The following is a 27,082-nucleotide window of genomic DNA, read 5'->3' on the forward strand; positions in this document are numbered from 1 at the left end:
TCCACCAGCTTCGGTTCACGCTTCACTTTGTCCACATTGACCCCTATGTTGTAGAAGCACAACTCCTGCCCTTCCATGTGTAAGAGCCCCTTGTTGAAAAAGTACTCCATGCTGAATAGCTCCGGGGGCTCACACATTGTAACACTCGGCTCTGCCTTCCCAATCTTCATTACGAAGTTGCGCTCTATGTAGGCGCCTAGAAGGTGGCAGGTGTACATGTGGCGGGAAGGGTTGGCAGTCATCTGATGGCAGGCCTGGGCTAACCAATACCCAAGGTGAACTTTGATGCGTTTAGACATGCACCATGTAAAGTAGAGCTCGGTGGTGGTGATGCTAGAACTGGCCGTGCCCATCAGATTGTACCCGATGAATTCCTGGGCAAAACGGAGGAGATGGTCGGTGATGTGAATCCCTTTTGATACGCTGGTTTTGAAAATCCCACTCCTAGCATGTGTCAAATATTCCCAGACAGTTTGTGATGAGAATCCAGGGGTGTCTCTCGGTGGGCCGTATACTCTATCATCCTAAATTCCCTCGTCATCCTAAGCATTTGTAAATAGCCTTATCCTAAGAGACCATTCCCTTACACTCATTGTATGCTCGATGGTGAAAAGACGGAAGGAGATGGAGTTCGCATCCGGATCGGTAGTTGTCTTGAATCTGAAAGTGGAGAAAAATTCTCGGGCCGCTTCCACTGGCACCTCCTGTTCGCTATGGTTCAGGAGCCACTCAAAGCCTATTCCCTTGATGTGGCAATGGAGTTCTTCCTCGGATTCTATCTGCCTCAGCGAGTCCCTGTCATATCTCTTCCCCGATTTGGTCAGTTTCCCAACTGCACTTCGATCCTTATGCGTTTGTGTCCTCTTTGGGTCATTGAACTTAGACATAGCTCCCAAGAGCTTCTTCGTGATCCAGATCTCCTCTCGCTCATAGTTAGGGACCTCCTCTTCTTCTTCAGACTCTTCCTCTGTCTCACTGTCGGCTTTACCAGGTCCAGGAGCTTTAGACAACGCACGAGGAGATTCCCTGACTGAGCCTCTGTGACTTCCTAGGCCGATGAGTAAGGGCTGTCTTTCCTTTCCTCTTGCGCTCCTTGGCCATTCGACGCTCTTCTGCGGCGTCCACTTCCTCCTCAAACTCAAGAGTTTCTCCCTCCTGCACACTCGTTGCTCCTGGGGCCAGGAACCCTGATCCCCTCGACTGGTTTCCTTCATCGATTTCATCTAGCACGCTTCTCCTTGCTATTCTCCTTGACTCCCGTAGATCAACCGGTGAGTCTTCGGGCACCTCCTCCAGATCTACTACTTCCAACGGCCCGTCCTCCTTGGGCCTCTGTCCTATAACAACAACGGGGAGCTCGTAGATTTATTCGGAGTCTCCTCCTCAGGTTTGTTAGGGATTTCTCCCTCAGACACAATTGGGGTTTCCCCCTCAACGAGCAAAGTCGGGGTTGCCCCCTCAAAATCAAACGGGGTTCCCCCTCCACATACAAACTTCGGGTTTCCCCCTCCACATTCTTAGAAACAGGGGCTTTCCCCTCCACAAATTTAACCATAGGGATTTCCCCCTCCACCGATTGTAAAGCAGTTGCTTACCTTCCCTTGCGACTCCATCCAAAGAGTAATCTACCGTCATCCTGTCAATTTCGTCTGCAAATCCACTGACGCTTTCCTCCTCGAGTCCGCTGCCGCCTTTTACCTGTTCTACAATGTCTGGGCTCGGCCCAGTTTCTGCATGTGTCGGATCTAGGGTTTTGGAATCCTCTAGGTTTGAACTCGGTGGTTGCGCAACTGATTCTTCAGGAATTGCCTGCGGTTGCTGGGGGAACATCGAAAATCAGGAGAAAAGTCTTTCGGCTTCCTCTTTACTTCCGAACTTCTCCTCCAACTCTTTAAAGAATGCTTCCTCCTCGGAATTTGTGACGGCAGAAGAGTCTGGAATACGAATTGGGCTCCATTCTGAGCGTATATCGAGCGTAGAGAAAATCAGCTGAGCCGGTGGTTGTCTGGACGACTCGCCGGACGGTAATTTGGCGGCGGGGTCTCCCTTCTTCACGGTGGTATCATGTGCTTTCATCATGGGTACCTGCAAAACTCACAATTTCTGGGGTCGATTTGGTTAGGGTTTGAAAAACAAATTTTGGAGAGTAATTATTGAGAGAGAGAGTTGTAAAAGTGGAGAGAGAAGTGACCGGTTGAAAAAAATATCCTTGGGCTTTTCAGAGTGGTAGGCGAATGGTTGCTACATGATGTAAGCAACCGTATGTTCCTCGAAAAGAGGAATTCGAAATTCCAAAAGCAACTGTCTTCCCTCCAATTTTCAAGACTCTTCCTCCCCCTAGTAACAAAAGAAATGAAACACAAAATTCTCGGGTCGAAGATCATAAGTGACAAAACAATTTCCCCAGGTTTTTGGTGCTTCGAAAATATTTTTGGGAAATTTTTTTTTAATTTGTTTGGGTTTTCTTATGTTCGAAAGCAACTGAACTATTATCATAGCAAATGAGTATCCTCAAGATTTCCTAGGTCAGTGTAAAAATAAATTTTCGTTCCCCACTTTACCTGACCTAGAAATTCATTGAGGATATCCACTTGCCTGACCACCTTAAGAAATAATAGCAGATGCATGTAGTGGCGTCTCTTCCACCACATGCAGATCTGTATTATCTATGTATACCTTCACTCTGTGCCCATTTACTAGGAAAGGAACTGAGTTTGGGGCGCTCCCTTGAATCTCTACTGCTCCATTTGCTCGAAGGCCAATGATCGTGTATGGCCCTATCCACTTGGATTCTAGCTTACCAGGCATTAGCTTCAGCCGAGATTGAAAAAGAAGTACTTTCTACCCTACTCGAAGTTCCTTGACTCGGAGGTTCTTATCATGCCAGAGTTTGGTTCTTTCTGTATACCACATGGCCGAGTCGAATTCCTCCAGTCTTAGTTCCTCCAATTCCTGTAGCTGCAGTTTCCGTTCTTCTTCACAGGCCTGTGCCTTCATGTTCATCTCTTTAACGGCCCAGTAAGCCTTATGTTCCACCTCCACAGGTAAATGGCACATTTTCCCGAACACCAATCTATACGGTGACATCCCGATTGGTGTTTTGTAAGCAGTCCTGTATGCCCAGAGAGCATCGTCGAGATGTTTACTCCAATCTTTCCTTGTGGTGTTCACCGTCTTTTCCAAGATGTTTTTTATTTCTTTGTTCGAGACTTCTGCTTGAGCATTCGACTGGGGATGATATGGTGTAGATAACCGATGATGTACACCATATTTTCTCATCAAAGCTTCTATTGTGCGGTTACAAAAGTGCGTTCCCTGGTCCGAGATGATGGCTCTGGGCACCCCATACCTATTGAAAATATTGGTCCACAGAAATTTAGCTACCTCCTTTGACTCGCAAGTGGGCGTAGCCTTTGCTTCTATCCATTTGGATACATAATCCACTGCAACCAAGATGTATGTATTCCTATATGAAGATGGGAAAGGGCCCATAAAGTCCATGCCCCAAACATCAAAAATTTCACAGACTATTATCGGATTATGCGGCATCTCATCTCTTCTAGAAATTCCCCCGGTCAGTTGACATCTTTCACAGACTTGAAAAAACTCAAAAGAGTCCTTGTTCAGAGTCGGCCAATAAAATCCACTGTCCAAAACCTTCCTGGCAGTTTTCCTAGGCCCAAAATGACCCCCATAGGCTAAGGCATGGCAGTGGTTTAAGACATCTTTCTGTTCCCACTCTGGAATGCATCGTCGGATAACCTGGTCTGAGCATATCCTCCAGAGGAAAATCTGTTTCCACGAGATCTAATGCAACTTTCTCTTCTCCCCCACTGTACCTCAAAAATATCTGGCGAGAATCTGCTCCAACTCATCAAGGAACCCAACCAACGAACTCATAACCTGTAATATATGTAGCGGGATAGCTGCCAGTGTGCTCTTAATCAGAGCAAGTCTTCCCCCAAATGCGAGGTGACAATGGGACCAAGTGTGTATCCTGTCCAACATCCGTTGCCTGAGTGGCAAAAGATGATCTGCTCTCCTCGCCCCTCTAAATATCGGCACTCCCAGGTAAGTAAAGGGCATCTCTCCTCGCTGAAAGCCACCAACCTCCTCCACTATGTCAGCAAATTCCATATGCTCCTCCACCAAATAGAAATGTGTCTTTCCATTATTCACCATCTGACCGGACACTGCAATATAGTGGTTCAGGCACCCCACCAGCTTATCCATTGCCTCCCTATGAGCTCTGGTAAAGATGATTATGTCATCAGCATATGAAAGATGAGTGATTACCGGTGCCTTCTTGCGACATTTATTGACCATTTCCTTATCCCCCTCGATCAGCCTATCAAGACATCTCGAGAGATAGTCAGCTACGAGCACAAAAAGGGAAGGTGATAACGGGTCCCCCTGCCTCAACCCCCTAGAGGACTGAAAGAAACCTGTCGGACCACCATTTACCAAGACCGAAAACCAGCAGGACGAAATACATCTGCTAATCATTCCCACCCAAGCCGGCGAGAACCCCATCTTCTCAATTATCTTCAACAAAAAAGGCCACTTCATTCTATCATATGCCTTCGCCATATCTAGCTTTAGGGCCAGATTAGGCGACCTACCTCTACTGTTAAGCTCCTTCCCCAAGTCGTGTATCAGCTCCTGGGCAAGCAAGGCATTATCACTAAGTAACCGCCCCTTAATAAAACCACTCTGATTTGGTGCAATGACAAGGGGTAGTAAAGGTGCAAGTCTCAATGCTAAGATCTTTGTTATGATCTTATTTGTGACATTACAGAGACTTATAGGCCTGTAATCTCCCCACGTGACTTGATCCGGCTTCTTTGGTATGAGAACAATCATAGTCGCCATGAAGCTCCGAGGCATGAATGACTGAAAAAGTCCCCAACAGCTCAAATCACATCGCCTCCTACAATGTCCCAACAATGCTGGAAGAACAAAGAAGAGAACCCATCCGGTCCTGACACACTATCACCACTAATCCCTAAGACTGCCTCCCGAACTTCCTTTTCCTGTGGCGCCAAGCACAATGCCTCTTGGTCCACTGATTTTGGAAGGCTGTGAATAAGTGTCAAATCTGGGTGCTCAAGGTCTCCAACATCAGACGTCAAGAGCTGCTGGAAGAAGGTTGCCGCAGAGTCCCTAATCACCGTCTCCTCTGTCAAGGTCTGCCCTCCTGCCTCAATACTGTGTATCCTCGACTTGACTCTCTTCTGCTTGACCCAGCCATGAAAAATCTTAGAATTCCTCTCTCCATCCGCTGCCCATCTAATGGCCGCCTTCTGCCTCCAGAACTCCTCTTCCATCTTGGTCACAATTATGAGTTCCATTGAGGCCTTGTTCAAATCAGCCCTTTGTGCTGGCGTAGGCATGCTGTCATATAAGATCTGAGCCTGTAGAACTGCTTCCTCGGCCGCCCTTAGGTTTTGGTGGATGTTACCAAACACCGCTCTGTTCCACACCTTAAGAAACTTCTTAACTCTGATAAGCTTGAGCTGGAGGTTCATCATGCCATTGTAACATGTTCCTGCCTCCCAAACTCTCGCAATCTCGGTCTTGAAGGTCTCATGCCTCACCCACATGTTCTAAAATTTGAAAGCTGGTCTCGTGGTTTGAACGGAGAACTGACACCGCACAAGTAAGGGAGCATGGTCAGAGCTGAATCTCGCTAAGTGGGTCACTCTGGTCGTCGCAAACACCGATGTCCAATGCTCCCCGATCAAGATCCTATCCAACCTCTCCCAAAGCCCTGCCCTGTACCATGTAAACATCGGCCCATCAAATCTCGGATCTATCAACTGGCAGTTTGCTATAGCATCTGCAAACTCCATCATATCTCCTCCCACTAGCCACGGTCTCCCTTCCACAGCCAGGGAGATGTCTCCAAGCTTTTCCCAGCTCCTGTCTCGTCTCTCTCGTGTGTCTGCCATAAACAATAGAAATGTAGATCGGGAAGATGAATAGTGCAGCCGTGACTTTGACATGCAGGACCTGCCTCGAGTCATCAACCACCTCCACCGTCCAATCCTCATGAGCTAAAATCCAGATATGACCACTCACATTGGCTCCAACAAATCGAAGCCCCTGAAAGCCCCTTCCCACTATCGGTGCCGCCCGTTGGGGCTCAATCACAGCAGCAAAAAGAATCTTCTGATCTCGAATCAAATTTTTCAGATGCCTCTTGGTGCGGGCATTCGCCACACCTTGAGCATTCCAAAATAGGAACTGGCTCGACATGAGGAAACGAATCAAGCATTCCACGAGGTAGAAACCCTCGCCTTCTTCACTGGTGCTTCAATCGCGGGACGTTGATCCCCATTGCCGGCGATCTCCCTCCTCGAGTTCTCATTGCTGGCAACTGGTCTATGCTCATCACTCGTTACCCTAGCCTCATGGATAATGCGAGCATCAGCAGAAGTATCATGCAAGATCATGGCCATAGAAGATTCCTCCTCAACTGGATCATCTTCTAACATCTCAAATCTGTTGCTGTGGACTCCCAGACCTGCATATGTCTCCATATCATCTATCCGGGTCCCTCGAAAGGTGGGTGAGAGATCTCGGCCTTCTTAGAATCTCCCCCTCATTATCAGTCTCAAATTCTGAACTTCCGTGCTCTGACATGGCACAGCCCTCGGTCTCTTGCAGTTTCCTCAGCCTCCTATTTTCTCTATACCTCTCCCTGCTAGCTGGGCTCCTTCGCTTCTTCTTCTTGCCCATACCCAGCAGGTTTCCATAAGTCAAGGCGGAGGTTTGGATCAAAACCGGATCCCTGATCTGTAAGCAGCCCCTAGGGATGTAATAAATCCTACCCGCAGCAATCTGAGCCCTTACCCTCTGCAGTTCCTTCTCCTTATCCTCAAAACTAGTGACCTGCTTCCCCTTGTCCTTATTCTGCCTCGTGTCAGTCATGGGAGTTCCATTCTTGCCAACTCGGATCCAATGTGAAGAGGATTCCTTATGTGTTTCTGGCTGCTTTCCACGGGGATGTTCACCATGCTCTCTTCTATTCTCTGGCTGGGGTTGGCCCACCTGCTCTCTAGTGCCCTCGGCCCTATTATGTTGTGTATAATCCCGGGGCTGTCCCCCCTGCTCTCCTCTGACCTCATTCTGCCTCTGTCTCTACGGGGCCGGTTTGGAGAAATCTTTCTTGGGTGGTGCCGGTCTCTTCCCATAGGGATAACACTAATCCTCTATGTGGCCCACATGCTTGCAGGCCGGGCAATACTTTGGGATTGGGTCCCACTTCACCTGCAAAACAACATCCTTCCCCCCAATCCGGAGAATGTACTTCTCTGGGGCAGGCTTCGATATGTCTATTTCAATGCAAATGCGTGCATATGATAATCGTGCACGTGTGACAGTGTTGTTATCAATTTGAATTGGGTTACCAAATAATTTACCAATGGAAAAAAGCATGGATTCTTCAAAAAGATGGATAGGCAAAGCATGCAAATTACACCACACAGCAGCAATGGGAGTTTCAAAAAAGAGATCAAAATCTGGGGTCCATTTAAACATTCTCATCGGGTGATGTTCAATAAACCAGATATTATTATTATTCGCTCCACATAAAACTTTCACATAATCATCAATTTCAGTTAATATGATGAGGATATGCTTAGCATTAATAAAGTTCCACTTCAGCATACCTTTCAACTTGAAATTAGATAGGGTCTTGCGTATCAAGTGGGGGGCTGGGATGGAGTGTGAGAATTTTCCAATCAAGGCGAGTCCCATGCGATCTGCTAATTCGGTGTTATCCGAGTCTGGGATATGTAAACAGGGAACTCCATCTTCACTACTCATGCTGCCCCGTTGCTTAAGCTTAGCGGCATCAAGAATTGTTGGGCCGTTTTGAGATTGCCCCTCTTTAAGTATTTCTGCCATAGACTTCTTGATTACAACATCCTTGGACTGGCGGACCTAAGGAGTATCGCTGATTGGTGTATTATTTACTTCTTGACTGTCAACCCGTAGATCCTCCATATTTGTATCCGGAAGAGGTTCAGTGGCAAAAGGTCCGGGTGTAAGAATCTGGAAAGCGGTCAAGGATCGGTTGGGTGGGGATAGGGGAGTGTTTCGCTTTGCAATAATTGAGGATGGGAGAGGGCGAGAACAATATAGGGAGGAACGAAATTTTTGTAAAGTAGAGTTTATGGGAAGGGTTTTACGGAGGGTAATGTCATATGTAGGTTTTCAAAGAGGGTGTGAGAGGTTCTCGGGATCAGTCAGGGAGCTCAAAATATGTGAGAAGGTATCAGGATCCATATGAAGAGAGACCATATTGGGTATTTCGGGTCGATCAGCCACATCACCGGTACGATCAGCCACATTATCGAGAGAGCTCAACATTTTTCCTTCTTCATGTTGAAGCACACGTGACTCTTCCAAATCACAATTAGCATGCACTCCATGATCAAACAAACGAACAAGTGTGGAAACTCCTCCCGATCCCTTTAAATTGCAACGAACATTATCAGCCGACCTTCTTTCCTCCTCCATAAGCTCCGGAGACTTTAACTCCGAATCAGCCAACGATCCCGAACTCCCCCCACCAACGCGAGAAAGAGCTCCCACCTCATTCCGGCCTGCTCCCTCGCCGGCACCTCCTCCAACATCATCATTCCGAACCTTGATCATCTCCTTCTCCACCCCACCATCCCGCTCAGCCCCTCCGTCGTGAGGATCAGCCATCAGTGGCTGAACCCTAGCTGCCAACAAACCCTAGCCGCCAAGAAACCAAGCAGCCAAAAAACCCTAAAAAAACCCTAATCTACGCCTCCACTTCCAGCCACCACCACAGGCCTCCTCCGGCCAAGACTCACCACACACCTGAACCAGCAGACCCCCATGACCAAGATCACGTCACCACCTTGCCGGAAAAAACGTCTGGCGACCGAAACGACTCGAAAACGACGGCAGCGACCAGAAATGCAAAACCGACGAAAAGACTCAAAAAGACGTCCAAAAATAAAAATAAAAATGGTAGAAAGCAAGAAAAAGACGCAAGGAATCCAATGAAACAAACTGGAACGAAATCCGACGGGTAGAACTCAAGTTATTGGCGATTTCTGCATGACAGAAACCGAAAACCTAGGGAGTCTACTTTTCTTCTACTTGATTGCATTCTCACTCTTCATTCAATACATTCAACCTTCAAACCTAATAAATATAACTAGCATACTTTTAAACATATCTCAACCCATTGAAAACATAAACCTAGCATCCCCAAAATACTACTCCCTCCGTCCCATCATAAGTGAGTCATCGTATTTGTTTTTAGACCGCCCCACTATAAGTGAGTTTGATATGGATCTTCATGTTGAGATCCATCAATATTTTACTCAAGATGTGTCAATTGTATTTGATCTCTAATTACCCAACGAATGATAGGAATATAGCCACAAAAACTAGATCCAAAAAGGAATGCATGAAGGAAAATAAGATGAAGCAGTATTGAAGAATGAACCTCCTTGGAATCTAATACCTTCCCCAAAACAAAGAGGACAATCTTAGGATACTTTTACTAAGGAAAGCACCGCATTGGCTCTATGGTCCATGAATACACTCACAATGGAAGCATACATTTACTTGATTAAATCTAGACAGAAGTAAACAAACAGCTTCAAACATGAACTGGACAAATCTAAAAAAAGAGAGGATGTTCTTAAAGTGTCTTATAAATTTTAATTAATCAGAGTCTTTCGCTAAGAAAATGAGCCTCAAAGCCTACTTATACTATGGAAGAGAAATAACATAAAAGGGCCCAAAAATGGGCTCAAACTAGATAAATTTTGTGTTCTAGCGCATATTAACCCGCTCGGGTAGCCTTGGTGGAAGTTCTACCCGTCCAGATACAAGTTTCTGAAATTTGAAGGTCAAAAACTTTGACCCGTCCAGGTGGAGTTGGCTGCAACTTCGCCCCATCTGGGTAGAAGGTTCTAGACTGCAATTTTCATAAAACGGTCGTAACTTTCTCTATTCGACTCCGATTGAGGCATGCAAGGTATCTACGTGAAACTCTTTTGAAACTGAGCACATTGGAGGTCTCGTTTGAACCCATCTTGATAGGTTGGTTACTGTTTGAATCATGACTCAACTGCATCTTAGCTCCTTATCATGGGCTACTCTTCTTAGACCCCAATATATTCATAGTACACGTCTTGAGTGACCCAATCTATTCATGGTTCATATCTTGAGTGACTCCTTTTACGCACGGTATCGATGATCGTACCAGAGTCATTTCCTCCTTTATCCCTTATCCACTTACTCACTAAACATCATTTTTATAAAATCTTAGTGCCCAAAAGAGTGTCTCGCATATAATGAGAGGGAGGGAATATTTTCAATCATCACGTAGCATGCATGCTACAGTTTCATACCTTCAAAATTAATGCTCAAAACATACTAAAACGAAATCTTTAAAATTTAAGTATTGAGTCATCGTCCTTTCTATATCTAACTGGAGAAAACCTTAATCATACCATACTCAAAAGATTTATCAATTTACAAGCTTCAAAAATAATATAGAAGTGCCAGTTACGCTGAATTAATAATATTCCACCAATTAGTTTTGTTCAGCACATCCATCTAGGGCTACCTAAATGGTTAATCGGTTATTGATTAACCAAATCGATTAAGGTTAATTATGGATTAATTGATAACCGTCTATGTTGGTTACATGCTCAGCCCCGATTATCACGTCTCGGAGAACTCGATTCTCATATCTAACTGAGAACGGTTTAACAGAAAGAACTGATAGAGGTAGACATCTTCATAATAAAAGTAGATTTGTTTGTTGTTATGCATACTCACCCTGTCTCATTCTCTTTATTAATTCACAACACAACACTATCTAAAATCTCATACCGAAAAGCAAAAAGTTTCATATTTAATGGGATGGACGAAGTATAATGAGGGAAATTAACTACTTTTAAAATAATATTTGGAGAAGCTATATTGTCTTACTAGTAACAACAAATATGCAATCGTTGAACAAATCATAGCAGATTAGGGGCAACAACAAACTACTTTTTGTTTGTTTTTTATATTTTACTATGATAAAATTGTATCAGTTCTCTTCATTACTGGTTTTATATCAATGAATGTATTCATAGTGGTGTTTGCAGATTAATGAAATTAACCAAAATAAAATTATTTACCAAACTACCAATATCTTTCGACTTAAGATGTGTTTTTTTCATCTCCAAATTGCAATCAATGAAGGGAGATTATGAAATCGAGACGCGTTCATGGTAGAGATGTGACCCAGAACAAACAGGGACTCCAGATTCTTAATCGATATCTTATTTCCAGAAGTCATCTTTTGTTAGTATTTCTTTTATTTGTTCCATTTCATTAATAGCCATCACAGATGTATAAATCTTGATTGGAGTGACCGTGTTGATAGTTAGCCCATGTAGTAACTAAGTCAGCATCTTCTTCATAACAGTCACGGAAGCATGAGAATCCCACTACTTCCTGTCCCAATTGTAGTAGCAGTGTATGTCGTCTGCTCAAAGCGTCTGCGACAATATTTTGAGACCTCGATTTATGCATAAGGCGGAATGGGAATTTTTGTAGAAACTGACACCATCTTTCAAGTTTGTCGACGCTAATTCGGCGCTAGCTGTTAATAAACTTGAGGGCTTCATGATCTGAATAAAGGATGAACTCTTTCCCTACTAAATAGTGTTCCCAAATCTTGAGTGCGCGTTAAATAGCATAAAATTCTTTGTCGTAAGTACTCCATCTTGCGCATACTTCATTAAATTTCTCGCTAAAATAGCATATCGGACGTTTTTCTTGGGACAATACTGCACCAATGCCTACCCCACTAGCGTCACAATCGACCTCAAACACTTTTTGAAAATCAGGGAATGCAAGGACAGAGGTAGAACAAAGTTTCTCTTTGATCATTTCAAAGCTGGAGTTAGCTGCATATATCCATATAAATTTCCCTTGCTTTTAACAGTTCGTCAGTGGCGCTGCAATGGTGCCAATGTGCTGGATAAATCTTCAATAAAAAGTGGCAAGTCCATGGAAGCTTTGGACTTCAGATGCCGTCTTCGACATAGGCCAATTCTGTTTTTTCTTTTTTTTTTTATTTAAACTCACCCCGGGGGTGGAGGGTTAAAGCAGACCCACACCTGTTCATTACCAAAGACAATAAACAACCGAATCACCCAAAAGTGACGATTCGCCAAGACCATCAAGAGTACAATGAGGGCCACCCTATCAACTAGAACAGTCACCTATCTACTCTTAACTAACCAAATACAATTAGGGTGATGCCACCTCCACATCATAAGACCAGAATTATCATCAATATCACTATGTGATGCTGGTCGAGCTCCCTCCCGGATCGTTCTCCTCGTCATAGGGTTTCCCAAATGACACCATAGCCACGTTGCTACCCTTGAGGAGTGTCTCCAAATAACTAGCATTATGAGCACATCCTTGCGCTGGGTGAATGGAATAGAGTGATTTTCCTTTCCGTCGGTTTGTAACTAATTGAAACCCATCTTCATCCACTTGGACTTGCATCCCCGTTGGTGTTTTCAAGATTGATGTCACGTGCACACACCCCTTCTATTCGCCAATTCCCGTCTCAGTCTCCTTCTTGGACGTGGCCTCTCGGTCGGATTTCGGGGTAGGGGTGTTTGCCGAGGCCTTTTTTGGCTTCCATTCCCGTCGGGAGAAATTCGAAGCAGCATTGGGCTGACGACTTTGTGGAGGACGGTTGGGCTCCTTTCTGGGCTGCTCCGCTTTCTTCCCTAAGGTGAAGCATGCTTCCTTGGCATGCCCAATGTGCTTGCATTCCACACAATACAAGGGGATCCGGTCCAACACCACCTTGTACCTAGCGTCCTTGCCTAGAATGTTGAGAATGATCTCTTCCGGTGGGGGCGACGAGATATCAATCTCAATACATATCCGAGCAAACGTGAGTCGATTTTGGTTAAAAGTTGCATGATCGGCTTGAATTGGCTTCCCAAAGAGTTTGCCAATCGCAATAATAGCAGATTGATCATAGAAATGGATCGGGAGTCCAATCACCTTACACCAAACGGCGGCAATCGGGGACTCAAAGAATGTGTCGAAGTCCGGTGTCCATTTGAACACCCTCATTGGGTGATGCTCTATGTACCACACCGGCGCTCCATTGGGACCATTGAGCATTCGGCATAATCTCGTACATCCCGAGATTGAATTAGGATGTGCTTGGCGTTCACGAATTTCCATTTGAAGCCATCGAAGAATTGAATGTTGGCAAGGGCTTTTTGGATTTGTTGTGGCGTCGGGATAGTGTGGGAGAACTTCCCGATGATGGTGTGCCCAATCTTGTTCGCCAAGAACTGTGTTTCTTCATTTGAGAATGTGTGCAAAGGAACTCCCTCACAACTCTCGGTTGTTCCTATCACCGTGTCTTGATCGACATCAAGGTTCACCGACTCTGTTTTCGATGCTCCTCCACTTTCCAAGCCAACACTCGGATTCCCGGGCTCGCAAAATGCCAGTTCGTCGGGGTGGGTCGCTTCATTTCCGGCCTGGTCTGCGGCGAGCTCCGGCGAGGAATTCAGCATCGACGGCATCCCACATTGTGCAGCCACGCAGCCTTCCTCAGATGCTGGATTGTCGAGTTGAACCTTCACATTTTCTTGCTAGGCCATATCCTGCTCCGGCGAGGTTTCCGGTGAGGTTCCCGGCGCCGGCATCTTCCCGTCGGGATCTCCATCATCACCCACGGTGGCTTTCTCGGCCAAGAAGGAAATATCTGCAGAAAATTCAAATTCATGGTTGCTTTTGATATGAGACAAATCACATGTCTCACTAGCTAGTACATGACTAAGCATTTCCAGAAATGGTGAAACAATATTGGGTAACTCGGAAAGCATGTTGGCACCATCCCCGATCTGGAGTTTGTCCTCATCCCTTGTAGCAATGCTTGCATCTACCACCACATGAATTGGCCGAGCTCCATCTAGTGCAACAACACTATTCTCCACCGGCTGGTCAACCTCCGGCCGAGCTCCAGCCACGCTCGTCTGCCCCGTTCCGGCAGCTACTTCCGGCTGCTCCTTGGTCGAAGTTTCCCTCTTGCCCATAGAAAAATGCAGGTCCTTCGCAAGCAATGGAAGGACTCCCGGCTCCACTTCGTTCAAGCCCATAGAGAGGTGCAGGGCCTGAAACGGACCAGGTCGGGCCTTTCTAGTCCATCGGCCTCCCTTTCTATCGCCGGTCGGCGAGCTCACCTTGCCCACGCCAGCGGGGGAGTTTCCACCATTAATTATGGCGGCTGACTCTTCGAGCTCGAAAACAATCTTCTTCCTCACCCGCTCGGTCTCTGTTAGCGAAGCAAGCGCATCACGTTTAGTATTACCACTAGCTTTCTTTTCCAAGCCAAGTTCACTGTTCGCCTCTCTGGGCACGTGTTTGAAGTGTGATCGGGACCCCCGCAACAGTAACACTTCCCCATGAATGGCCGAGAATAAGGGTTTGTATTGGGATGTCCACCTGATGCACTTTTTATTAGCACTTAAAATACATGCAAGTATACAAGGTAGATCTAGTATAGCTAAAGGTCAGTACCGGGATATCGAACACGGGAAATATAATTACAACTGGCTATTATGTACTAAGCGTCAAATACTATCTAGAGAAATGAGAGAATTTCAGATTTTTGAAAGTAAAAACAATTAAAGCAAGTAAATCACAAAGATAAAGTATGAGAGATAAGAGAATTCTAGGGATGTGCGTTCACAATTATGGTTATACAAATTCCAACTACAATACCCTAGCACAATTTATACTTTGAAAGGATGAGTCACCTAGCTTATGCACATGCGATACAAACGTTGATTACTAACATTAGGGTTGTCAATCCTAACACGTAACTCCATAAAGCTCCTAAGACCCTTAAGAAGTCCTCACTCTCAATTAACAGTGTCGTTTTAAAGGAAGTTAATTGTAGTATCTACTAAGTGGACCTAACTCGCTAGAACTCTCTCACAGTTATGAAGCAAGTTATATTGGATCAACACAGAATGTGTCACTCAAACGTGAAGCGTCAAGAATAACTTAGGGAAGAAAAAAAGTAAAAACAAAACGGATATTAAATAGAAAAAAGTAACTAACACATCCAAAGAATCATATGAATTTAGTTAGACATAATTGAATATGCTAAAGACATAGATTGAAGTGAAGACAAAATAAACATAAGTGTTAAAGCAAATAAAACCCAAAGGTTGAATCCTTGTAGCTCTTTGATGATCTCTTGCTTCTTGCTCCAACCCCTTGCACAATGAAGAACTCTCATATTTATGCTTTGGAATTAATTGACAAAAAGATCTAGATGAAGGATTAGGGTTGGAGGAGGAGCCATGAAGGCTTCCCTTTTGGGGGCTATGGAAGGGTGAATTCTACGAATTAGGTTATGGGGTATATTAGGCTTGAGAAGGATTTAAATTTGGTAAAAAGTCTCCTCGAAGCAATAGGAAAGATGGAATTTTCGTTCCTCGTAGTAGAAGGAAGAGATTTGGATTCACAAGGTAATGTCTTCTTTCCTTCTTTGAATTTCCTCCTAATTCTGCACTTGACAGTTTTGCGCGACTTTGGTAGAACGGCTATAACTCTCTCCATAGAACTCCGATTGAGGTGATCTTAGTACCAACGCGAAGCTCTTTCAAGAGAATGACATGTAGAAAGCCCTGATCGGACTTCAGGATCGCCAAAAAATTGAGTTTGAACACAGCTATCGTGTGCCGCGTTTCTGTGGCAGGCCGCCGCACCTTGGCCGGCGGTCGCCGCGCGTCAATCAGAAGCTTCTGACTCTTTGTGGTTGTCGCCACGCACTTCCCGGCGGTCGTCGGACGTGTCTTTGTCAGTCGCTGAGCGCCGGAGGCCGCTACCTGAAACTCCAGATTTTCAACTTTCGCCTTTTGACTCCCTTTTTAGGCTCAAATATGCACATTTCTCGCAAAACATGTCAAAATACCAAAATAGATAAAATATGCAAATACTAGACATGTAATGCAACTTTGACATGAAAAACGAACCAAATAATGGCCTTAAAACAGTGCAAAATCCGAGCGTATCACCTCCCTTGTGCAGGGGTATTCTTAATGCCCTCGACAACTCCCTTCTTTTCACTGATTTACTGTGTCGGCGCGTCTCCTGTTGTCCGCCCCGTAGGTCTGGTTCGGTCACTATTTTGTTGGTTGCGGAAAGGGTTTTGCTGAATCATTTGTTCTGCCTTTAATGCAAAACTCTTAGCATCTCGTAATGTCTTAATATGTTGGATGCCAATTCTGGTACGAATTTGTGGTTTCAAACCCTCCAAATATCGAGCCACTTGCTGGGATGTAGACTCGGATTGTTTGATTCTGGTGGTCAGTCGATTGAATTCACATGTGTAGTCATGAACTGAGCGGTTGTTCTATTGGCAACGTTGGTACTGTTGAAATAATACCTGGTCATAATCAGCACGAAGGTATTCATCAACGATCATGCCTCTCATCTTTCGCCAAGTACAAACCCGAGCCTTTCCTTGAAGTTCTCTGTCACAAAGTTGCACGTCCCACCAAGCAGCCGCGCCGGATTTTAGACGATACGCAACCATAGCAGCTCGTTTTTCGCTGGGTACCTCAACATGTTCAAAGAACATATCTACATCTGTAACCCAATCGAGGAAATCTTCAATATTGAGGGTTCCATCGAATGAGGGAATGTCAATCTTCAGTCTTAACTCCGATGCCCCCTTTCTCCCAGTTCCCGTTTCATGATTGTGTGTGATGTCGCCACGCGGACGACGATGGGCCAGCATCTAGATGTTTCTCCTTCGAGAGGCAGATTCATCAATGCTTTCCTCTGGATTGTCAGATGAATCAGATGTTTAATGTTGCAACCTCTTTGATTTCGATGTAGCCCTAGACCAATTAGAGCGATGAGAACACTCAGAATCAGTTGACTCGACCTCATATGGTTGTTCCTTGCGTCCCACCCTATGGTGGTGGCGCTGGTCCTCCCTCCTGTTCCTGTTAACCCTATATGAAGAACCTACATCCATCTCTAGAATCTCTAGCCTTTGAGTTGTTCCTTCAATCTGCATTTGAACGGAATCAAAACGCCGATCGAGGTGTTGCTCCAAGCGGCGCAACAACACGCAATCTCCCTCAGTCATAGATCCGTCTTTGGGACCATGGCCGCTGAGATTGGAAGCTCCAAGCGGCCAACCATAACTGATACACCTGACACAAAGTAGCGCAGGGCAAGGGACCGGAGGATCCAAGAATAAACTTTATAAAATTTGATATGTCCCTTTTACAGCTTATTGACGTCCTTATATAGACATATAAGAACCCTTACAGCTAAAGGAAACAAATACGGTAATTATTCCTAACAGCAAAAGGAAACAAATAAGGTAATTATTGCTAATAGCAAAAAGGAAACTAATAAAATAACTATTCCTAGCAGTAAAAGGGAACAAATAAAAAAAATACTAACAAAAGATGACTTCTGGAAATAAGATATCGATTAAGAATCTGGAGTCCCTGTTTGTTCTGTGTTGTACACCCCTTTACCAGTCCTGACAGATATTTGGGAAGACCTATCTATGGATTTCATACTCGGACTTCCACGAACGCAGAGAGGTATGAATTCTATTTGTGTGGTGGTTGACAGATTTAGCAAAATGACACATTTCTTGTCCAGTCGAAAGACCTCGGATGCTGATGCAGTGGCAGCAATTTTCTTTCGAGAAATTGTTCGCTTGCATGAGATTCCAAAGTCTATTACATCAGATCGCGACTCCAAATTCTTGGGGCATTTTTGGAGACGTTTGTGGAAGCGATTTAATTCTTTTATTAATTTTAGCAGCATTGCACATCCTCCTCAGACGGATGGCCAGACCGAGGCAGTGAATCATACTTTAGGCAACATGTTACGCTCTATCTGTCAGGATAAGCCTAGACAATGGGACTTAGCCTTGCCTCAAGCTGAATTTGCGTATAAAAGCGTGCAACATAGTTCGACAGGGTGATCTCCTTTTTTTCTCGTGTATACAAAGGTTCCTGCTATTGTTGTTGATCTCTTGCCGCCCGGCCGAGAACCAAGAGGCACAACTGATGAGGTTGTTGAGCGCATTGTTGCGACCCGTGAAGAAACAATCTAGAAGCTGCATGAGGCAAACAAAAGGTATAAATAGAAGGCTGATGTGCATCGCAGGGAGAAGATTTTTGAGGTTGGCGAGGAGGTGATGGTTTTCTTGTACAAAGAACACGTTCCAGTAGGCACTTATAGCAAGCTGCGGCCGAAGAAATATGGTCCTTTCAAAATATTGCGGCGTATCAATGATAATGCCTATATAGTGGATCTTGCAGCAGAGTTTAACATCTCATCTACGTCCAACGTGGCTGACTTATCACCTTTCCACCCTCTGATGTCGGTCCCCAATATGGGGATCCTACTCCCTTGCAGAACTCGCGATCGAGTTCTCCCCCGGTGGAGGAGCATGACACAGAACAAACAGGGACTCCAGGTTCTTAATCGATATTTTATTTCCAAAAGTCATCTTTTGTTAATATTTCTTTATTTGTTCCCTTTTGCTGTTAGGAATAGTTATTTTATTGGTTTCCTTTTTGATGTTAGGAATAATTACCTTATTTGTTTCCTTTAGTTGTTAGGGTTCTTATTGCAGCAAGATAAGGACGTCAATATGCTGTAAAAGGGACAGATCAGATTTTATAAAATTTATTCTTGGATCCTTCGATCCCTTGTCCTGCGCTACTCTGTGTCAAGATGGGTGGATCTCCTTGGTTATAATTGATTAGGGTTTAGGGCTTGTTTAGTTTTGGTACTTAATTCAAATATTATCTGTAAAATTCTTGATATATAGTTTAACTCTTTCATCCACTAGATACTATTTGCAAAAATTAATGTGCTCACTTTTATCTCTAACACCGTTCAACAATACCATTAAATGTATTTATCAAAATTGTGTAACATTTCTTTTTTTTTCCAAATCTCACTCCTTTGTAATATACTAAAGGATTGTTCAATTTATAAGATTTTATCTCATAATTATGTACATTATTTTGTTTGGTTTATGAGATTGAGTATCACAACTTAATCTTAGATAGATAACCGTACGATAATTAGTCATAGACATCACCCTCCAATTAAAATAAACTCAATAATCTCATAAATTAATCCTAGAAAAATAGTTGTATGATAATGAGTCATGTCAACCAAACACCACCTATGTTTCCAAGGATAGCCCACCATAAAACACTAATTTGAGTTAACTATTTAAATCTTTTCCTCCATAATAGATATACCTACATCACATTTTTATTACTCCCTCCGTTCCTGGTAGTGGGATCATTTTATCATTTTGGTACATTCCACAATAGTGGAGTAATTTATCTTCAATAAAAGTCTACACATTTCTTCTCGCTTACTTTATTCTCTCTTCATCTCTCTACCTTTTTCATTTCCTACTTTATTTTTCCTTTACTTAACTCACTTAACTCAATTTTCTTAAATCACGTGCTGAAAAGAAACACCTCCACCACTATAAAACAGAGAGAGTACTTCCTGCGGGCTTGACACATTTCTTAATAGCACAAAATTTTAAGAGTTGTTGATTAAAAGGTATGATCAATTACTAACTCATCAATACAATATCTAAAAAATGTCAAAATGTCCACACAATGACATTAACATGTCAATAGAACTTTACGGAATGGATCACCTCCAACACTATATACTACATTTGCTAATACATCACTATAAAGTGGACATGTGGATTTATATTGAGGGAAAGAAAATCTATTTCTAACATAATCTTTTTAGCCTTTCCGTGGCTTTCTCTCCTTTATTTTCTATTTCTACTATTTTAATCAAAGTAATTGTGTTATCATTTTAAAAAAAATACTAATAATATCACATTGCTACTTATTCTGAACGAATTTATTATTAAGATTTCTACTTAACCCAAATGATTTATTCTCCATAATTTTATAGTTATGATAAAACACATGTTAAATACCGATGACGTATAATATAGTATTTTGATTATTATAAAACATAAAATGGCAATATAAGTTTTTAGTGATTGTTTCAAAATAATTTTTCTTTTATTATTTACTTAATTTTTCATATTTTATTGAAACAAATTCCCCGATATAAATGATTCCTATAAAAATAACAAATATTGCATGGCTTATTCAAAAATTTAAATTTTGTTGTGATTATTTTTCACTCTAAAGTTCATGTGCTTTAAGTTGTTTAGAAGTGATCATATCATAACCCATATTTATGGCGATAACCTAATAACCCTCATTTTATGGACGAAAAATATCATTTTATGGAATAAAAGTATCATTTTATGCATGCTGAAAAAATATCATTTTATCGTGTATAAATATCATTTTTAGTAAAAATGATACTTTTGACCCATAAAATGATAGGGTTATTAGGTTATCACATAAATATGAGTTATGATATGATCGCACCCCTATATATATATATATATGTATATATCATAACTTTTCACATTATTTTCTTTGCAAAGAAGAACACATTCATGTATAAACAAGTGTATTTGCTTTTCTTTGCAAAGAAGAACACATTCATGTATAAACAAGTGTATTTGCTTAGATTATAGAAAGACACCGCGTGGCTAATTAATTAGGTTTAAATAGATTCATAATTCATAAACTGATATCGTAATAAGTATAATTCTCTTTGTGATAAAAAATATAGAAACGCTAATTAACTAATACAATTATTTATAAAAAGAGTTAACACATTTAAATTAAAAATTGTAAAGGGAGGAAATATGGGAGAGGTTGTATTGAAAGTAGATTCTACCATAATTATTGGTTCCACATGTCCACTTTATAATGGTGTATTAGCAAATGTAGAATATAATATAGGAGGTGATCCCTTCCGACAATCGATACCCTTATTGGGAATCCTCTTATAATCCTTATAGCATCATAATCCAAAACTAAGACTAAATCTATATTCTGAGATTTTAGAATGAGTGAATGAAATTAAAGCTCACAAATTTCAATAAATAGTAGACGATATCAACCCACATAACCACCGATGCGTAACATCCTCACTCCTTCCTAATGAAAGCAAAGGAATATCAACCCGCATAACCACCGATGCGTAAAACAATCAACATACAACAGACAACTTTTATAATAAAATTATGGATCTGCCTGTTGAATAAAAAGAAAACAAAGAATCCAAATCGAAATGATAACTATTGTCACATAAAAGTCCAGTATAGTTAGATACAAAACTATGCATGTAGGCACCAAAGCAAACAGCACCGAACCATAACAAATTCCGCCCCATGTCATTTACTAGTGCTACACCACGATGGGCCTTTAATGGCTCATCTTGCGCTTCTTTGCCAGCCGTATCCTATCCCTTCTTTCTTCTTCTTCAATTAGGCGGAGCTGTTCTTCATCTTCCTGCCTGGCAATTCTTGAACTGGACAAGATACATAACATGTCAACAAACTTTAACTTTCAAAGCTGCTTCTTCAAAAAGAAACAGCTGGATGTCAAGACCAAATATCAGAACGCAAAGACTAACATCAACGATTTACAAATACTACTATCCTGAACACCCCACTATTGTCACCAACCCGTACACACAATTTTCAGGGGATGAACAAATAAGGCAAATAATAGGATAATTTTATTAAATTTCAACAAATAATACAAACTCTGATGTTCAATTCCAGCAGAGGCACGTAACGTAGCATGTTCCAACAAAAAATCCATTTAAAATTTTATTTGTGAATGTAAAAGTCAAAGTTGCTAATTACAGACCGTATGAAAATAAACTGTAAAGAATATGGGTCTGAATTCCCTACATGACTAATGATGATACAGGTTGACAGCACCACCATCGCATGAAAAAAGTAAAAAGATGTCATGTAAATGAAGCCATGTACTCCCTTCATCCTGCCCTAGGTGAGCATTTCCTTTTCAGCATGGGATTTTATGTAGTGTTATTTTGTGAGTTAAGTGGAGAGAGGATAAGGTAAGAGTGAGAAAAAGTAGAGGTAAGAGTGATGCTTCCATTTTAAGAAATGTGTCATTTAGGGTGGGACATCCAAAAAACAAAAATGTGTCCCTCAGAATAGGACGGAAGGAGTATATTAAGTTAACTAAACCAAATGCATAAAAAAAGTAAAAAGAAGCCATGTAATTAATTCAACCAGTGTATATATTCATAACCAGATAACAGATTAGATAGTCAGTTCATCATACTGACCTTCGTTTTTCCTCCATTAGAATATCATCAAAATTGGCCTCCATGTCGCCAGTGTCATCATCATCTCGAAACTTATTGGGATTATAACTGCAAAACAATTGTAGTCTTCAACACTTGAATACTAAGGAAAGTTTTCCCTCTGAAAAAAGGAATAATTCACAAGATACAGTAAAAAATGTTTAACTACCCAAACATTTGTCTGATCATATTTATGGCCTGTTCACCCTCGGAATCTTCATCAGGAAGCTGCCTCTTAGGTTTTGCCTTTGACCGTTCATCCCGCAAAGGAGCAAGTTTGGGGTGTCTTTGAGGAGATCTCTTCAACTGCGAAGACCATAATATAACCCTTAGGAAACTTTGGAAGTCAATAAAGCAAAATTAATCTGTAACTCACCCAATAGCTCATACCTGAACCTTAGAGGAAGGCAATGACTGTCTACTAACAACCTTAGGCTTACTAGACTCGTAATTATCTTTTTGTACAGGTCTTCTCAAAGCTGAAGGCTGGCCATTCAACGAAATAGGTCTATTATTGCCAGATTGCGGATTCAATTGAACAGGTCTGCGTGCAACAGGTTGGAGTGGTGATGATGTTGGTTTACGTACAACAGAAATATTTTTTTTTGCAGCAGGTTGAGCCGGCTTCGCTGTAGCACGGACAGAATTGTCAGAAGGCAGAACTTTGGGTCCTAGAGGCCGACCAGGCCCACTTCCACTAGTGTTACCAAACTGTTTCCTAGATTCTGTGGATGACTTGTTTGTGTGAGCTGACTTATCCATCCCAATTTTAGATTTGCTCTGGCTACATGGAAGCATAGGCTTTCTGCCATTGCGACCATTGAAGACTTCTTTTGCACGACCATTCACCATTGGTCTGCTCCTTTGCATTAATTCGGCAGATCGTGAATCTTCAAGTTCACAAAAAAAAATGTGTAAGTTACCTTTAGGAAAATACAATTGCAATAGGATTTGCGTCAACGAACCAGAAAGTACAAGAGCAGTCTCGCACCAGACTTGGGAGCTGACACTTTTCTTGGGGGTGGAACTTTTGAGGCGGCTGGAACCTCAGCATCATCAGATAATAGAAACGAATAGTCTCTTGTATTTTTCAGCATTTCGACCTTTTTTTTCAACTGCATCAATCATCAACGGCCAGAATTTAAATATGAGTACAACAATCAAATAACAATAGGAAAGCATATACTGCCAATTCTTACCACAGTTTTAACACTTGGCGGACGGTTTGTTTGAGATTTTGAACTGACAGGAGCAGTAACAGAGCTCTTCTCCTGCAGATAAACACCGGCTATGAGTAAAATAAATTTAACACGTTTTCAGTTTCTTTTAAATGCAACTAATAAAATATTAAAATCAACAGGCTGTGATATTTTGATGCATAGGCATGTCTTCATCTGTTTCAAGACCTGCAACTGCAACAGAACCAAGTAGGTGTCCTTTCTAAAGAGAAAAGTCTACAGTTCAATCCTCACCATCCCCCTTCCCCCAAGTACAGCTCAGATACTGAACCAGAAAACAGTACTGGCAATGCTTGCTCAAACCAATATTAAACTATCCACACCTCTCCTAGCCAGCAGCTTGAAATGGCAGTCTTTTATGTTCTAAACACGTAGCTAGGTTGAACCCATCCTAAGGTTCAACTAGTAAAAACCAAAAAGTAATGAGAAAAGCAGCAGTGCCAACATAAAAGGGACAAAAGTCACAGAGCGTACCTTATGGCTAGTTCTACATATCCTTGCTGCTAGATCTGGATTCTCCAACAGGGACTTGCTTTCTTGGATTACCCTCTGAGCAATAACTGGCTGTGAAGGCCCAAAGAAAGAACCATAGCTGCAAATATACAGATTGATGTCAATAACAGCCTTCAATTCATATGAATGCAATGCAAGCATAACATTAATATGCAATACGGTTATAGCATAAGAATGCTTGTTGATTCATCATCAAAGCTTGTGTTAGATAGTAGTGTAATGTTCAGCCCAAAAATCAACGATGCAAAATGCTCAAATAACCAAAAACATGCAGAAATCTGGCTGAATAATAAACCCATGAAAGAAAAATAAAACCAACATAGATAATCAGATATACATAAATTTCAATTTACTAAATGCAATATTCAAAATAAACATCAATATATTCAAAATTTTGAGGTAAGCTTACTTGTCTCTACGTGATGAATTAACTTTATCACGGGAGCCAGGGTTTGCAGTCCCTGTATCCTTCTTCATCTGCTTTCTGATAGACTCTTTTAACCTTTGCCTGAGGGCAAGATAATCCAACTCCTCCTGGGTGGGTTTATGAACTCTTTCATAACCATCGTCATCACCATCTTCCTCTTCTTGCTCCTCTCCATCTTCCTCATACTCATCCCAATCTTCATACTCCTGCAATTAAAAAAAAATTACTAAATTTAAAATCTCCGAATAAATTGCCAAAAAAACACCTGACAAAAATATTGAAGGTGGTGAACGTCGTACATCTTTTTCATACCCTCCCATTGCTCTAATGAATTGCTATATAAAAGCAGGAAATATGGATTCTGGTCACACAGGACTTGAATCCCCAATCCTGAACACAGAAAAATAAACATTTCAAATTTCAATCAAAACTTGGATCTGCAAATTGCTGAAAATTGAATCAATTAGTTTGCTTGATATATAGCACAAGGAATATCCAACAAAGAAAACCAGTTATAAGATAAATTTCTAACAATTTAACGTATCACTTATCTGTATAATCCAACAAACAGATTTACATATTCGCACAAAATCCATAACCAATTTGTATCTTTGAGAGGGAAAAAAAGAAAATTTGCAATCCTAAGAGACGTGATGTGATGGAAATGAGATTCAACCAGGCATTATCTTTAGCCTCGCAAGATGCAGACGGTGGTAAAAATACACAAAATCAATCCACCAATAAAATCCAAAACAATTGCTTGAAGAACATACTTATGTATTTCGAGACAAATTCAATTGATCGTGAGAAAAACGAGACAAAACATATAAAGGCATTTTTTTGCTGTGAGAAACATAGGGACGAACTGGATTTGAATTTTATGAAAAACATATAAAACTTAATCGCAAATGAAATTTAAGCAGAAATCGCAAAATCAAATTGAATAAAAGTACCTGTATTAAATCGGAAGCGATGGTAGCAAAATCAGACCAATACTTATTGACAAAGTTTTCGGATCTGAATGAGAGGAGGCCGTCTTGAGAGATAGGGTTTCGCAATTAAAAATTGAGGGGAAATTCGTTTTGCGAGGCTGGGCGAAGATAAATCGCCGCAGGAGCCACAAAAGGAAGACGCTACGCTATCGTGCGCCTTTGGGGTTGAGGATAAGAATGATGGACGAACCGCGATTTTGTGCGTTTTTTCTCCATTCGTCGTACCGCCTTCCATCCCTTTATTAATAATAAGGTGAAATTATATCATTTTCAATTTATATATGGAAACAAATATGCGTCTACTTATATGGATTCGCCATTCTAAAATCACGGCAAATACATTACCAAAAAAATTATCACAAACCAGATTAATGGAGACGTGGTGAGTTTATTAAATTAAATAAAGAGAACAAATATTTAAATATATTAATGTAGTTTTATATATCTGGAGTATAATTTTTGGGGAAAATAATAATATTTACGACAATAAAGATTTATAAAATTATCAGTTAATTAATTCTCTATTAGTTTTTTCATCAATTTGTATTTGAGCTAATTATTGTTTAATATTAAAAGTTTCATTTTCAAGAAACGAGGATTTCTCTAATTACTTATAATTGATATAGGTGTCGTCAATTACCATTTGAGCCTTATTTTGATTAATAAGAATAATTTCATTTTCAAGAAACTAGAATTTCTCTGATTACTTACATTTGTACTTTATACAATTTTGCATCAATTGGTATCAAGGTCAGTTTTATTAATAAGAATATTTCTATTTTCAATAAACTATTGTTTCTCTAGTTACTTGCTAGTTCAGTCATTATCTATACGTTTCTTCATCTATCGGTATCTGAGGCGGCTTTTTCATTAATGAAAATAGTTTCATTTTCAAGAAACTAAGGTTTCTGTGATTACTTACTAGTTAAATAATTCTCTATACGTTTCTACATAAATTGGTATTCAATTTTTTTTATTAATAAGAATAGTTTTATTTTCAAGAAACTAGGGTTTATCTGATTAATTAATAGTTCGGTCATTTTCTCTATGTTATTGCATCAATTGGTATTTGAGCTAGTTTTTGATAAATAGGAACAGTTGCGTTTACAAGAAATTAGGGTTTCTTTGAATACTTACAAGTTAAGTTATTACTTGTACGTTCTTCATCAATTTGTATCTGAACCACTTTTTGATTAATAAGAACAGTTTCATTTTAGGGTTTCATTTTCAAGAAACTAGGGTTTCTCAGTTAAATAATTCTATGTACGTTTCTTCATCAATTGGTATCTGTGCCACTTTTTTATTAATAAGAAAAGTTTGATCTTTGATATTTCATCTTCGTTTAAAAGGTGAACTGGTGTTTGGTTTTTGATCCACTTGATCGAATCACGCAAGGTGAAATCTATTCTAGTCCGCAAGTGACATCTCACTCTAGAAACTTCTACTTGACGGAGTCAAAACCAACCCAACCCAGTTGGTTACTTGGTCGAGTAGACCAAAACCGGTACAATTTGAGTTAGAGTATAAAGGGGAGCTAGGGCACGATTTGTATTAGACTTTTCTACCCC

General features: G+C 41.3%; 2 protein-coding genes across 3 annotated transcripts in view; both read right to left on the minus strand.

Annotated features, from left to right (window-relative positions):
* Window positions 1-27,082, minus strand: part of LOC125196046 — a 163,900-nt gene that overhangs the window by 32,391 nt on the left and 104,427 nt on the right. The gene's annotated exons all lie outside the window — the stretch shown is intronic.
* LOC125214124 (protein SPT2 homolog) lies at window positions 21,281-25,703 on the minus strand. Of its 2 annotated transcripts, none has more exons than XM_048115022.1 (10): window positions 25,476-25,703; window positions 24,822-24,912; window positions 24,505-24,728; window positions 24,057-24,174; window positions 23,544-23,615; window positions 23,336-23,459; window positions 22,735-23,234; window positions 22,514-22,650; window positions 22,327-22,431; window positions 21,281-21,534 (listed from the first exon to the last, which is right to left on the minus strand). In XM_048115022.1, the coding sequence occupies exons 2-10, from the start codon at window positions 24,840-24,842 to the stop codon at window positions 21,429-21,431; spliced, it is 1,407 nt and encodes a 468-aa protein (XP_047970979.1). In that variant the 5' UTR covers window positions 24,843-24,912; window positions 25,476-25,703; the 3' UTR covers window positions 21,281-21,428. The 2 variants fall into 2 exon arrangements, with proteins under 2 accessions (XP_047970979.1, XP_047970987.1); XM_048115030.1 differs by having other exon boundaries at window positions 22,327-22,413; window positions 25,476-25,700.

The sequence above is a fragment of the Salvia hispanica genome, chromosome 1 (assembly GCF_023119035.1).
Source record: "Salvia hispanica cultivar TCC Black 2014 chromosome 1, UniMelb_Shisp_WGS_1.0, whole genome shotgun sequence".
NCBI classification, from domain to species: Eukaryota; Viridiplantae; Streptophyta; class Magnoliopsida; order Lamiales; family Lamiaceae; genus Salvia; species Salvia hispanica.

Coding starts and splice junctions, on each gene's coding strand:
- LOC125214124 (XM_048115022.1), bottom strand. CDS start 24,842: ATGGGAGGGTATGAAAAAGAT. Junction 24,175..24,504: donor AATTCATCACGTAGAGACAA/GTAAGCTTACCT, acceptor GTATATTTGCAG/CTATGGTTCTTTCTTTGGGC. Junction 23,460..23,543: donor CGCCAAGTGTTAAAACTGTG/GTAAGAATTGGC, acceptor TGATTGATGCAG/TTGAAAAAAAAGGTCGAAAT.